This window comes from Fukomys damarensis, unplaced genomic scaffold (assembly GCF_012274545.1).
Source record: "Fukomys damarensis isolate Sample0158 unplaced genomic scaffold, DMR_v1.0_HiC HiC_scaffold_27, whole genome shotgun sequence".
NCBI classification, from domain to species: domain Eukaryota; kingdom Metazoa; phylum Chordata; class Mammalia; order Rodentia; family Bathyergidae; genus Fukomys; species Fukomys damarensis.
Genome location: NW_022900939.1, coordinates 16,287,182 through 16,301,904, shown reverse-complemented (window position 1 = coordinate 16,301,904; position 14,723 = coordinate 16,287,182). Strand labels below are relative to the sequence as shown.

General features: G+C 44.2%; 2 protein-coding genes and 1 pseudogene across 10 annotated transcripts in view; 1 reads left to right on the top strand and 2 right to left on the bottom strand.

Moving 5' to 3' along the window:
* Positions 1–908, bottom strand: part of CUNH11orf91 (chromosome unknown C11orf91 homolog) — a 3,568-nt gene extending 2,660 nt beyond the window's left edge. The window contains exons 1-2 of the mRNA XM_010612695.2: positions 880–908; positions 1–298 (exon numbers count right to left, since the gene is read on the bottom strand). The exon at positions 1–298 is cut by the window's left edge and continues 364 nt beyond it. Of these exons, the coding sequence (XP_010610997.2) occupies positions 1–298; positions 880–908 (327 nt within the window). The remainder of the gene's footprint in view (positions 299–879) is intronic.
* A 2,530-nt stretch (positions 909–3,438) lies between these two features.
* Positions 3,439–14,723, bottom strand: part of LOC104854203 (CD59 glycoprotein) — an 18,196-nt gene continuing 6,911 nt past the window's right edge. For all 9 annotated transcript variants that reach the window (XM_010612627.1, XM_010612626.1, XM_019205783.1 and 6 more), the window contains 2 exons: positions 13,602–13,703; positions 3,439–3,744 (listed from right to left, as the gene is read on the bottom strand). In XM_010612627.1, coding sequence (XP_010610929.1) covers positions 3,524–3,744; positions 13,602–13,703 — 323 coding nt within the window. In that variant the 3' untranslated portion in view covers positions 3,439–3,523. The remainder of the gene's footprint in view (positions 3,745–13,601; positions 13,704–14,723) is intronic.
* LOC117283505 lies at positions 13,880–14,516 on the top strand (annotated as a pseudogene).

Below are 14,723 nucleotides of genomic sequence, written 5' to 3'. Positions count from 1 at the left end.
CCAGATGTTGAAGTCGTGGAGCGGAGAGGAGGAGATGCCACCGTCGTAGAGGGACGGGAAATAGGGGGGCGGCGCCGGCTGCTGGCATCTTTTGAATGAGTCTGGGTGGGAGAAAACTCGCGCCGGGAGATTCGTGCAGATGCTTTGACTCACTGGTGTCCCAGCTTCCACAGGATATGCCCTGAAAGAGCGGGCCCCACTCTTCAGCCCAGCCCGGAACCCCCGAATGGGCGGGGCATGGAAGTCCGGAGGCCACGCTCCAGGACGCGAGCTGTCCTTTGAAAACACAGCCTCAATGCTGTGGGAAAGCCGATGTTGAAGGGCCAAACCTTGGCTTCCACTTTGCTGGCAAAGGCCTCATAGTCCCGCCTCCCGCCTCCTGCCTTTCCCCGCCCCTCGGCTCCTCCCACCGCCCTTTGGGTCCCCAAGCCTCCTCCTGTCACATCTTAACCTGTACCCAAAAGCGGGGTGCAGGGAGCTGGCCAAGGCTGCAGGTGCAAACTTTATTCAGCCTTCCTCTCCTTTCATGAGGGAGAGCCCATTTCCTAACAGCCTCCCCTGTCCCTCCCAGCCGGCTTCTCTCCTGGCCTAGCTGACAGCCCAGAGAAAACGAGTGGTGACTCTTCATTCCCTACAGTGAGAGGCAAAGGACAAGAGGATTGCTAGGAAATGGCTATTACAGCCAACCTATGATTCCGCCAAACTTAGCATCTTTATGGGAGATCTGGAAAAGGGATCCTTATCTGGACTTACAATGGTCCGGAAGCAAAGAATGTTTTCAGTGAAGTGCAGTTCTCTCACAAACACATATTTTATCCGGAGCTGACAAACAACAAATTAACCAGGGAAAGGAAACCCTCATGGGCCCACCTCAAATACCTCACACTTTGTTCTTGTCTCTTGGGCATTGTGTCCAAGGGACAGCCTCAGCTCATGTATGCCTAGCCCGTGAGTATTAGTCTTGAATTGAGAGGAAGTGATGATCGTTGTGATACACAAGGATGGCCGTGGACTGGTTAATATCAGAGGCAACACTAGTTCCACAAGTGAATGCTATGTGTGTGTCTTAGTTACTTTCCCATTGCTGGGACAAAATACCCAACATCCACAAGTTAAGGGAGGAAGGGTTTATTTCAGCTCACAGCATGTAGAAGTTTCAGTCTGTAGTTGGATGGTTCCAAGGCAGGCAGCAAGACAGAGGAGAAACAGTCCATGGCAGAGCAGACAGGAGGCAGTCAGCAGCAAGCCTTCCTTTTCCTTTGATCCCATCCAGGATACAGGCCTATTGGTGGTGCCACCCACACCCAGCATAGGCTGTCCCATTATCCACACCCAGAACGATCAGTGGCCTAATCCACTGATACCATGGGTGTAACACACCCAGATCCATCCCCTCCCAAGAGCCCCACATGGGGTTTCATGAGGTTTGAGGGGACCCAGCTTTGAAAGACTTTTGGAACTGTCCAATTCCTGGCTTTTGGGGGCTCTGCATGCATTTCTCCACGAAGTTCCAAAGAATTCATTTCATGCCTAAGTGAGTCCAAATGGAACACTTGTTTCTTACCATTCCTATAAAAGAAGTTGTTTTGCTCAGCCCATGGCTGTGGGCATGGTTAGCACTTTCTTGGGCAGAAGAATATCTTATCGAGGAAAGAGTCACATGCAGTAATTTGTCTTGGAACAGAGAATCAAAAAGGGTGTCAGGAAAAACATGGGGCCAATAGAGAAGAGCACAGAACACCAAGCAGGGCTAGGTTGTGAAGAGAAAGTCTCTATCTTTCTCTCTCCAAGTAATGGCATCATCGGATGAAATCTGGTATAGCACAGATTTCTTCTTTCCATTGCTACCATTGAGCATATTACATGCTCTGTTATCCTCCTGGACCAATAACCATGCTCATCCATTTGATTAGATTTTATTTTCAGCAAAGTGCATTGTTATTGAAAAGATTACATAACACATTCATCTAACACAGCATATAATCCAGAATTATTTTTTCTTAATATTTATCAAGAAATTCTTCCTTTCTTTGAAATATCCAGCTATGCTATTAAATACAACCATAATCACAAGAATATAAATGTCCTTAAGTCTCCTCGATTTTGACAAAAATCAACATCCAACAACTTCGCCCTCCTGAAGAGGGCATAGCATTTTATTTATTTGTTTATTTGTTTATTTATTTATTTATTTATTGGAAATATAGCTTTCAAAACCTTCTGTATTAGTGGCTAGTGATACCCCTTTACATTTCGTATAATCTGTGCTGAGTCAGGCAAGAGCCAGCAAGCTGAACGTGAGCAGGTAAAATATGCTTGCGATCTGTCACTATTGATGATGGCATTTGACAGTCTAAATGGCAGCCCCAAAGGCTGTTCCCACTGCGTGCACTCTACGGGCACATATATGCAGGGTCACGTTTAAAAACTTGCACAATACTTCCTATCATGTGATACAGGATGTTCTTTAATTATGTGTGGCAAAATCAAGATATCAAGATAACCCCCCTGTTCCAGGAAAAAGGAGACAGAAACATACTATTATTTTAGGGAATCACACTTTTATATTAAAAGACAGCAAATCCCTTTTGTTTTTTCCACCCTTCCTTCCATACTTTCATCTCCCTCCTTCTGTTTCTTCTTCCTTGTTTCTTTCATCTTTCTTTCCTGTCCTTTTCTTTTCTTTCTCTTTCTTTCTCTTTCTTTCTTTCCTTCTCTTTCTCTTCTTTCTTTCTTTCCTTTCTTTCTCTTACTTCCTTCTTGTTTGCTTGCTTGCTTTCTCTGTGGTGCTAAGTATCAAACCCAGGGCCTATGTATCTCCCATATAAAATTTAGAGACATGGGGAATAAATTTCAGCTACTCTGCAGACAGAGTGCCCTGCCAACAGGAAAGCCTACCCTTCCCTGCACACATCCTCTGAGACAGAGCAGTGATCCCAATCCCTCTGCAGTAAGAACTTCACTGTCCAGCCCAGGGTGTGGCTCAATGGTAGAGAGATCGTCTGCCATGCATGAGCTCTGGCTTCCACCCACAGCACTGCAAAAAACAAAACAAAAAAACCCCAGAGATTTCTCCTGATGGCCCCCGTCCAGAGCACTGAGTGTTCCTACACAGAAGAATAAGCCAGGACGTTAATGAAAGTGTTCCATGGGACAGAGAATACTGAAAAACAATCTGTCGGCACCTCCCTCAACCAAGTACTGATCATACCAGTTTACTCCACCCAAGGAACCAGAGGGAAATACCTGCAGGTTGCCAAGAACCCACTTACGCTGCCATTGCAAAATGGTCCCTCCAAAGAGCAGAGGAAAAAGTATGTAACCTACTAGACACACACACTTCTCCCTCCAGCTTCTCCCTCAAGGGCCCTCTCTGTGCACAGCACTGGGCTACTCATGTTCAAGTTTATTTTATTCTTGCCCAACAGGTTTCAGCTGGGAAACAGATAAAGACTTTAGAGAACAGCAACAAGGAGATAGAAAAACAAGGGCAAAATTTGAACAAATCCTTCCTGGAGCTGACTTAGAAGCAAAGATTCCAGACCGAGGTCAGAAACGGGGTCACCAGAAGCACTGTTTTCCCTGATAAGGCAGCTGCTCCATCCTCTTCTGTATCATCCAGTTCTGCATTACACAGATTCTTCTGGCAACACCTGTACAATACCTTGTTCTCGTCCAATCTCTCTTTAAGGAATCGCAGATGGCAGTCAGCGTCCCTCCAGCATTGGCGATATACTCGATCCCCTGTGGAGAGACACACACGGAACGAGAAGTCAACTAGGTAAAATTCTGTTTTCGCCACTGAATCCTTCTATTTGCTTCTTGAAACTCATCCTGTGGAAACACAAGATGTAGGCAAGAAAAGTCATCCTAGCAGGGTTGTGAAGGGGAACAATTAAGCACATGGCAGTATATCTCAAAATAGAACTTTCTACATAAGTGAAGTCTCACCTGGGTGTGGAGATGCACATCCACCATCCCAGAACACTGGGAAGCTGAAACAGGAGGATCACAAGTTCCAGCCCAGCCTGTGAGACTTAGCAAGATGGTCTCAAAAAATAAAAATAAAAAAAGGAACCAAGGATATAGCTCAGTTTGAAGGCCATGGGTTCAATCTCCAGTACCAAAACCCCAAAATAAAATAAAATAAAAGCACTAATGAAGTCTGATCGGAGCTGGTATAATTTTTCTTTTATACTTTGTGGGTGGGGGGGTGAGGTAGGGGATGTGACAGGTACTTATACTATTGTATAGCAGAATGGTCTGGTATTATTTATCTGTATTTCAAAAACATGCTCCTTTTGACCCAACAATTTTGCTTTCAGAGTTTACCCTATGATGGTACTTGTTGAAAAGGTCATGCTCAAGAGTGGTCACTATAGTAACATCTATTTAGCAGGAAGCTGGAAAACAGTCTGTTCATTAAGAGGTGAAGAAATTATGGGGAGATTCCATACAATGGACTTCCATGAAGCTGAGAATGACTTGAACCTGTATACTTGGCACAGAAAGAGCCTCAGTTAAAATAACAAAAATACAATCTTTACCCCTCCTCCCCTGGCCTGAGTCATGCACTTGTCTCTGATAAATGCTGGTCTCACCCAGTCTCCCTCCAGCCATCTTTATGAGTATCTCCTAGGACCTCATCAGCCATGAGGAAATAGTCTCTGAAGTTTGCAAGACTTGGGGAACCAAGATGGGCTGTGCCTGGATGATCAGTAGGAGAGAGGCCACCGTGATGTCCTGCTCATAGTGGAAACACCTCTGCCGAAGGCCCCAAAGGTGACGGCAGGCCCACGCATCACTGGTGTCATGAGCCAGCACTTGTAGGAAACCAGCTTTACAGAAGAAGCCTTCAAGAAAATATATCAAAGATAATCTGAAATCCATCAAAGGCTAACTTGAAGAACAGAGTGGCAAGAATAAAACCTTTTATAATGGGGCCTGCGGAATCCAGCATAGCCTTGCTAATTTCAAAATACTGCCAGGTATTCATTGGTGGAAAGCATGAATTTAGACAATCTATATGGCAAGGATGCGATGGCAGTCAGTGCTCACTGGAGAAACACACTTAATTCAAGATATACAAATATATAAGAATTTACAAGATTGGCTTGCAGTGGCCACCTGCAGAGTCAGGTGTGGAAGAGTGCAAAAAGGCTGTCTGCGTGCTGGGGATGCAAAGGATTCAGGTGAAGACCTGGGGCTCACTGTGCTTTCCTGAGTGAGTCCCTGTCAAGAGACAAGGGAAGGCTGAAGGGTCTGAGCTGGAGGCTGAAGAAGATTCCACAAGGGAAGTCAGGAGACAACACACAAGAAGACTGGAGCTCCTCCGAAGACACAGAGCGAGCCTTCCTGCTTCGGTTCCCTTTCCACCATCCACCTGACAAGCCTACCCAGGGCGGGTCTCCTGTCCTCCATAAATCCCCTCAGCCACACCTGGAACTATGCTGACCCCATATGGTTGAGCGTTTCTTGCTCAAGTTGACGCAATCAGTTAACTATCACAATTGCTCTTCTGGGCTATGATGAGAATGGGATTCTCTTTAAGGATGGTTCAGGAATGGAAAAATGTTAACGAATTTGGAGGTATCTTCGGATCCATCGTGATAAATGGCTACTGCCTGTCATCCACATAACACCAGTACTTAATATACAGGGGAAAGATGCCATCCTGTCACTTATTTATTTATTTTTGGTGCCAGGGATCAAACTTGAGACCTTGTACAGGTGGCAGAACCAGTGAGCTACACTCCTGGCCCCATCTTGTCATTTATTTAGAAAAAAATGGCAGCATTGCCTTTTAAAGGGAAGAAAAAGTGTCATGCAGGTTGTCTAATGATAAAGAATCCTTAAAGGAAAAATAAATTGGACTTTGTCAAAACTGAAGACTTTTGCTTCAAAGGACATTATTGACAAGACATACAGAAAAACAAAATGTTTGCAAGTCACATGATTATAATTTAGTATCCAGAATATATTTAAAGACATTCATATCAATCCATAATAAAATGATAAATATTCCAATTAAAATATGGGCAAATGATTTCAATAGATATTTCTGCAAAGAAAATATACAAATCAGAAACAGGGCATGAAAATACTCACAACATAGTTAGCCATTAGGAAAGTCAAAATCACAATGAGATAGTACTTCACACCCTTCAGAAAGGCTAAGATGAATAAACTGGAAAGTACCCAGTATGGAAGGAAGTAGAGAAACTGGGACACTCTAACATTGCTGGGGGAATGTTACATGGTGCAAGTGCCTTGGAAAAGTTCCTCAACGAGTTAAAATACAGTCACCGTATGACCGATCAGTTCTACTCCTTGATTCACCTAACCGAGAAAATGGAAATCTATGCTCACAAGAGCTTGTACACAAATATACAAGTATTCAGCAGTATTCAAGATAGCTAAAAAGTAAAGAGCCTGTACACAAATGTACAAGTATTCAGCAGTATTCAAGATAGCTAAAAAGTAAAGAGCTTGTACACACATGTACAAGTAAACAGCAGTATTCAAGATAGCTAAAAAGTAAAAATAACCCAAAGTCCACTAAATGGTAAACAGGTAAACAAAACATGGTACATCTATAGGATGGATTATTATCTGACCATAACAAGGAATGAAGTTCTACCACATTTCCCCCAAAATAACACCTCGCTGGAAAATAATCAGCCTTGAAAAGTAGAGATCAACAACACCAGCCCCAGTCCGCCTGACATCGGCCTATCTGCTTTACGGAGCAGCCACAGAGCAAGAGAACAGCGATGGCAGGTAAGGCAGGGGTGGGCTGACTGGGCTGGGGTTCTGCAGCGCTAGTTTTCAAGAGGGGTTCTTTCCCAGCTAGATCTTATTTCGGGGAAAGAGGGTAATACCTGCTACAGCATGGTGAATCTTGGAAACACTGAGGAGGGCCGGGGGTTTAGCTCAGTGGTTCTGCTGCCTTCCTCTCAAGCACAAGGACCCGAGTTCGATCCCCGGTACCAAAAAACAAAACAAAACGAAAACACTGAGGTTAGTGAAAGAAGCCAGTTACACAGGACCACAATACCGTACGGCTCTGTTTACGTGAAGTGCCCAGAATAGGCAAGTCCGCAAAGACCATGAAGTAGATTAGTGTCTTCCAGGACACACGGAAGAAAAGAATGGAGAATAATTGTTAACAGCCAAGGGATTGTTTTGGGGATGACAAAAATGTCCTGGAAGTAGATAGTGATGCTAGTTTTACAACCTTGTGATATGAGGAGCTACTGAACGGTGCTCTTTAAAATGTCACTTTTCTGGTGTGGAACTGAGATCTCAGAAAAGAATTTACAATGGGGTCCCTTTGTGTAAATAAGATGTTTATGCAAAGGGATAAATGCATACACGTTCTCTTGTAGGAGTCTGTTACCTTCATGGGAGAACACTCTCCATTTGTATTTCTATATGGATTGACATTTTTCTGTAGTATAGATGACTTTCTTTCATGTAAAAAATATTTTAAACTTCATTTAAAAATTATTAGGTGATTCAGTAATACAGGAGATTTCTACAAAAATATGCCATTATGATCCCATTTTTAGAAAACTTAAGTAGATGTTTCCAACATTACATCAAAAGTTGCTGTGGTTCAATACCATTAGAACTTCAAAAGCAGTAAACCTACCATAATTTTATTAGAGAAGCCTACCAGCTGGGGGAGGACAGTGACTCATTCATTAATAATCATTAGCAGTCAGTCGCTTACCGTGCACCTTGCAGTGTGCCGAGCACTTTACCTGAATTATCACATTTGAACAACCACCTTACGATGGTGACCTTCTCCCAAAGCAGGATGGGACTCGCCCAAGGAAAGTGGTTTCTATCAGTCATGGGAGCATTAGAGGTTATTTCTACCTGGCACACCCTACCCACCCTTTTCAAAGACTTGGCTCAAATCCACCTAAGCAACGACTTCCAAAGATCCTGGGCGTCCCTAAATGTTATTCAGAACCCAATCACAGCAGCAGCCACTTGGCACTGTCATCAGAGGCTCCATGGAGACCCTAAGTAGGTTGAACATGGTTTGCACATCATGGGTCGCACTGCCAAGCAGCAGCACACAATGGCTGAGTTAGTACCAACTCAACACCTGTCTCTCTTCTAAACTTTTTGCAATGCCATTACCCTCATTCTATCTTCTAACTGCCCCGATCACTGACCCGGGGTAATACTCCCCTTCTTCAGCTGGGGGGAAACTGGCTGGAGAAGGAATTTCCTCCTTAGTGCCTGGCCTTTGACTCGTGTTCATGACAGCTTGCTCTGCTTCTCCCAGACTAACGTCAACCAGAGAAGGATGGGGACTTAGATAGACCTACCTTACCGTAAGGCCGGAACACCTGCACAGTCATCCCCTGGTGTCCAAAGGGGACTGCTTCCGGGACCTCTCAGGACACCATGATCTGAGGATGTCCAGGCCCCTTAGATAAAATGGTGTAATATTTGCATAGAACTTACACACATCTGCCTGTATGCATTAATGTCTGAACTATAATACCTAATGTAATGGAAATACTCTGAGAATAGTGTGATACTACAATGGCAAGGGGCAAAGTCTATATATTTAGGACACAGTTTTTTCAAAGGTTTTTGATCCATAGTCGGTTGAATCCCTGGGTATAAAATTTTTGAGATTCACATTAGTTTTATATATATATATTTCTTTAAAGCAGTTTTAGGTTCATAGAAAAATGGAGCAGAATGTACAACCCCCATTCCCAAAACACAACCATCCCACTATCAACCCAATCACTGTGGTGCCATTTAGTGTAACTGCTAAACATACATGGACTCGTCATTATAACCACAGGTTATATTAGGGTTCATCTCTGCTGTTGTGCACTGCAGTAGTTCTGTTTCTCAGTATTAAAATCGCCCGGCACAGGCCAACTTTACAAAGGAATGGAATTCAGTTAGCTCAGTTCTTCGGATTCCAAGTCCAAGACCGGCCACACTATTTGCTGGGCTCCTGGTGAGGGCTGAAAGGCGGATGATGTCATATCCTCACGGGGGCGTGTGTGGGAGCAAAGATCATACCACCCAAAGGATAGGAAAGTCATAGTGCAAAACAGGAAGCCAGGGAGAGCCAAGTGGAGCCGGGCTCAGACCTGTTTATAGTGATCCTTTCCCGTGAACTAAAGGTCACACAAGATCTACTTTAATCCCTCTGTAGGGCTTTTCCCCAGCTGCCCAAAGGAGCCCGCTAGGTTTTGCCTCTTAACAGTCCTACTTCCTGATGTCATCACACTGCAGACCCAGCCTCCTTTCCTTTGAGAGGAAAAACAGTGCCCAAAGCACTGTGCACATCCTGGGGGAGTTGGCAGACGGAGAGAAGGCGTGCAGCTCCCATCACGCCGAGTGGCCTTGTTGCCCTCTGACTTCTTCTTCATCCCTCCTTTCACCTTGACGTCTGGCAGCTACTGACCTTTTGACTGGCTCCACAGTTTCACCTGTTCCGGAATGCCCTGAGCATGGAGTCATACAGTACGTGGCCTTTTCACATTGGCTTCCTTCACTCACTAATATGTGTTTAGGTTTCCTCTATGGCTTTCCCAGGCTTGACAACTCACTCCTTTTCAGTACTGAATGACATTTCATTGATGTTCCAGTTTATCCATTCCTCTACTGAAAGACATCTTGGCTGCTTCCAAGTTTTGGCAATTATCGATTAAGCTGTCATTAACCTCCATGAGCATGTTTTTATGTGGTTAAAATAAGCTTTCAAATCTTTTGGGTAAATGTCAAAGAATGCAACCTCTAAATCATAGGGAAAGAGTAGGTTTTTTTCAGCTTTAATTGAGTTTATTGGTACATTTTAGGTATACAGTACAGTTACATTCATTGTTGGGATCTTGTACCTCTACATGACAAGTCTTGCTTCTCATTTTTTCCCCTTGTCCCTGCCCTCCCTTCACCCCCTCCTCCCCTCCCCACCTGCAAACACTTTATTTCCATCTTTCCATTATCTCACATTTTTTTCTTTTCCCTTATTACCCTTCCCCTACCCATCCCACCTTCCCTACACCTTTAGCTCCTTTCTTCCCATTTCTAAATGTCAGTAATCTTATTAGGATCTTCTGTATTATTGCAGATTATTCACACCAGAGAAACTATTGGGAAAGAATATGTTTTATGTTAGGTTTGTGGCTAGATGTCCCCCAAAAGCATCATGAAGTCACAGGACTTCTTTCCTTTTTTTTGGTACCGGGGATTGAACTCAGGTCCTTGCACTTGCAAAGCAGGCCACCGAACCACTGAGCTAAATTCCGGCCCCACAGGACCTCTTCAGAGGTGACTGAATCTAGAGTTTGTGATGCTGGGATTAAGAGCATGTGATTACTAAACCAGTACACTTGTTGGCTTGGCACTGTCTTAATCCCAGTAGTCTGGATAAGATAAAAGGGGCAGAAAGACGATGTCAAGGTTCCTAGTTGCTTTTGCTACTTTGTGGGTCCCCTGTTATTTCTCTTCTGCGATGCCTGTTTGCCATCCTCTCTGCTGTGCAGCCAGCCAATTATGGACTCAACCCTCTACAAACTGTGAGCTAAATAAATATTTCCCCCTTTAACTTTCAGTACCAGGTATTTGGTCTCAGTAACAAAAGTAACTGAGACATTTAATCTTGTAGAAAACTGTGCGAGTATCACCCGTACCATTACACATTCCCACTAGTTATGTTGAGAGTTCCTGTTGCTCTACTGCCTCAGTAACATGTGATGCTGTTGGTGGTTTAAATTTTAGCCATTCCCATGGTTTATATTAACCATTTTTAAAAGCTTAACAATCTAGATAGGAAACTATGGGATTTGAGGGTTGGACAAAAGATTGTGGACAAAAGATCTGCTCTACGTCCCTCTCCTTCCCATCTCTACTATCCAGACCATATTTCATGGTTAAAAAAGAAATAGTCAAGAATAAATGACCAGTAGCGGGACAGAGGTCAGAGCTCCTAACTGGTCTCTGGTTCTATTCAAAACATTTATTTTCTCATTTGGAAATTAAACAGGTGATCAGACATTTGTAGAGGGGATGACTATATTCTCTCCAGGGGCCTTATTATATTTTCTACATTAACGATAAAGTAACATGTTCTCCAGTGAAGGCAGAGGAACTCTCCTCCTAAAGAATCCAGGATTTTGAACGGAGGGATGGGTTTTTAGCTGCATTCCAGGAATTTACATCCAAAGTATCAGATACTCTCTCTTCTGTGATAGTGGAGATAGCATCTAGGACCTTCACACTGATATCCCTATTGATGACCACCCTATTGATTATGACCAAAGCAGGCTGTAAACAGGGCAGGCAGTAAAGAGTTAACCCTAGAGGTGGGCGTGGTGGTGCACGCCTGTAATCCCAGCACTTGGGAGGCTGAGGCAAGAGGATCACTGTGAGTTCCAGGTCAGTCTCAACTACATAGTGAGACCCTGTCTCAAAAAACAAAACAAACAAACAAAAAACAAAAAGAGAGAGAGAGAGAGAGCTAACCCTGCGATCAGCCTGCTCATAGAAGTACATCTGACTGAAGCCTCCATGCAGAGGTCAGAGTGACTTATACAAATCCTGTTCCCAGGGTCAAGACCTCTGTACCAAAAACACAAGGTTAATTATTAACCAAAACTTACATTTTGTCTGTTCTATTTCTAAATCAAGAATGCTGTGTTTCTTCCTTTACAAGCATTGCCTGCATCTACAATGTATCCATAGCAACTCTACATAGTCCCTCCACCTAGTGCCTTTACCTCAGTCTACCTATGATGTCACCAATAAAAACTGACAGCTCTGGGTGTTCCGGGCCTTTGCTTGTTCAGCCTCGCTTGCCTGAGCATCAGTCATCCTGGCTCTCCATATCTCTGTCACTTTCACTTTGTCTCTAAGTCTTTCTTCTCACCGTGGATTGTAACACTGAGTAAGAGACTGGAACGAGCCATGGGGGTCTCTGATATATCCCAACCCCTGTTCATTTCTTTCACTGGAGTCAGGATCTTGCTAAACTGCTAAATAGCCCAAGCGGGGCTTGAATTTTCAATCCTACTGCCTCAGCCTCCTGGAATGCAGGGATTACAGGTGTGCACCACCAGCTCTGGCTGATGCTTCTATTTTTTAGACACGATCAGTCTACCTGGTTCTTACTTATGGAAGGATTACTTTTTTCGGAGGAAATTATTCTTCATCCTTAGATGTGTTTCTGAAACTGTGGATTACCCAAGGCTTTCATGAGTTTACTGGATACGTTCACCATTCCTCAATAATGATAATGGGAAGAGTTTTCGGTGTAGGGTGTTAGAGTGAAAATAATCTTGAAGAATGATATTTTTATCTGTTAAAAGTGGAAGCTTGCAGAATTTATCTTCCACCACATGACCATCCTGGAACTGCCATTCCTCAGCAGTACATACATCACACACATCTATTCAAGCATGAAATCTCACCAGTAAGAGTCCACGGCGTTGTGGTTTCTGTCCTCTGTCTAACGCTCCCTACATTCTGCTTTAACTGGCTTTATGGAGGTGGAGATTCCACGGCGCAGCCAAAGGAAATGCAGACTGGGCAAGGCTTGCGTTACCACACTCATGAGCACTCTGCTCCCCGGGGCCACTGTGCGGGGAACCTGCTGTTGCTGATCCCAGGAACACCCTTGCCTTCTTAGGCCTCCTAATTTGTATTTCTCCCCTGAGATCAGCTCGTGTCCTCGTGGAACTCTGTATGTACTAGATCCCCCGTGGAATGAGACAGAGGGATAATAAAGTTACTGGGACAGCCAACGGGCCTTTGTCATAGCTTTCGTACATGTCTCTTCCTGATCCTCACTCCTACTACAGGGGATTCAGTTTGTGGCCTCGTGCTTTCTAGGCATTGAGAGATCAGCTCGTGTCCTCGTGGAACTCTGTATGTACTAGATCCCCCGTGGAATGAGACAGAGGGATAATAAAGTTACTGGGACAGCCAACGGGCCTTTGTCATAGCTTTCGTACATGTCTCTTCCTGATCCTCACTCCTACTACAGGGGATTCAGTTTGTGGCCTCGTGCTTTCTAGGCAAGTGCTCTACCACAGAGCTGCATCCCCATCACTTCAATTTTTTTAAAATTGTAAGACAGGGCCTCTCTAAATCTGCTAGGCCATTCTCAAAATTGATGCCCCCAACTGCTTCCGAAGCAGCTGGGATTACAGCTTGAGCCATCAATCTTAGAACCTAGCTCAGGGCCTGGCACACAAAAGTCTCTTAAAAGTTTGGGAGGCAGCACAGTGTATTCATTTAAAAGCAAAAGTTCTGGAATCAGACGCATTTCCATATTTAAATTCTAAACTGGTTAACTGACCTTATCCTGTTGGTAAACCTAAGATTCTATTTCCTCATGTATTAAAGAGGAATCAAAGATCCGACTGAGAGAGGTAGGTGAGAAGCACCGAATAAAAACTTTATGGAGAGGGCATATTGCTTAACACACAGCTGGTGCTAATGATCAGGGGCTATTGCTATGGGTATAAATTGAGTGAGAATGGGAGAGGTACACGATCCCCAGGCTGTCATCACCCCATTGCACACAGGACATAGGGAAAGGGGGGTACTCTTACCAGACTGAGCAATGAGGCACGCATCGAGGTTTGGTGTGCACAATTTAGTTTCACTGCATGTAGCAGTTTTCTTAAGGCACTCGTAGCACTTCAGGCTGAAACCTAGAATAAGGGAAGAAATCGTGATAAAGCGGCACTAGTTAACCCCGTGGCAGTAGAACAGAGCTCTCTGCCTGCAGCAGAGAGGGGTGGAGTCGGCTCTTCCCCCAACCCCTGAGTACCTGAAGATCAGCCAGGCCTATGAAGAACACAGTAAGTATACAGACCAGCTGCATGTGATGGTGCACACCCGTAACCTCAGCCCTCTGCTTGAGAGGAGGGAGGACTGCTGTGAGTTTAAGGCAAGCACAGGCTACAAAGTCAGTTCAAGACGAGCCTAACAAGATCCCAATGATAAACATAACTATTGTTTACTTTATATGTACCAATAAACTTAATGGGGGGAAGAAAAGACGAACCTGAACTACATAGAGAGATCCTGTCTCAAAAACACTAAACCATACCAAATTAAAAGCAACAACTATTCAAACCAGGAAGTTCTTGATCAGCTGATTACCTAAAAGGAAACAAACGGTCATCGATGTCCTTTACCCTGGGAAAGCAACGGCACCTAAGGCAGAAATTCAGGAAAAGCTACCCAAAACATTCAAGACCACACTGGATGTCATCTTTGTATTTGGATTCAGAACCCATTTCCGTGATGGCAAGACAAATGGCTTTGGCATGGTTTATGATTCCTCAGATGATGCAAAGAAAAATGAACCCAGGCCTAGACTTGCAAGACATGATCTCGCTAAAAAGAAACAGAACTCGGAGAAATTAGTGAGGCGAGAGCAAGAACAGAAGAAGAAAGTCAGAGGCATTGCAGAGGCAATGTTGGCACCGCAAAAGGCGGGGGTAAAGATTCTGTGGTGATTTTATCTGGGCATCGTGAGGATTTTCACAGTAGGATTAATGCCCTGTAAGAACACTCTCCGAATGGAGGCAGGTCAGAGATCCCTGTTGCCCTTCCAGTCCCTCACAGATGTACAGTAGTTCCACATTTCCAAGCTCCAACTACAGTTCCAGTAATGTATCTGGGGCCCTGGAGCAAGTGCAAAGGGAATATCCACATTCCAAAAT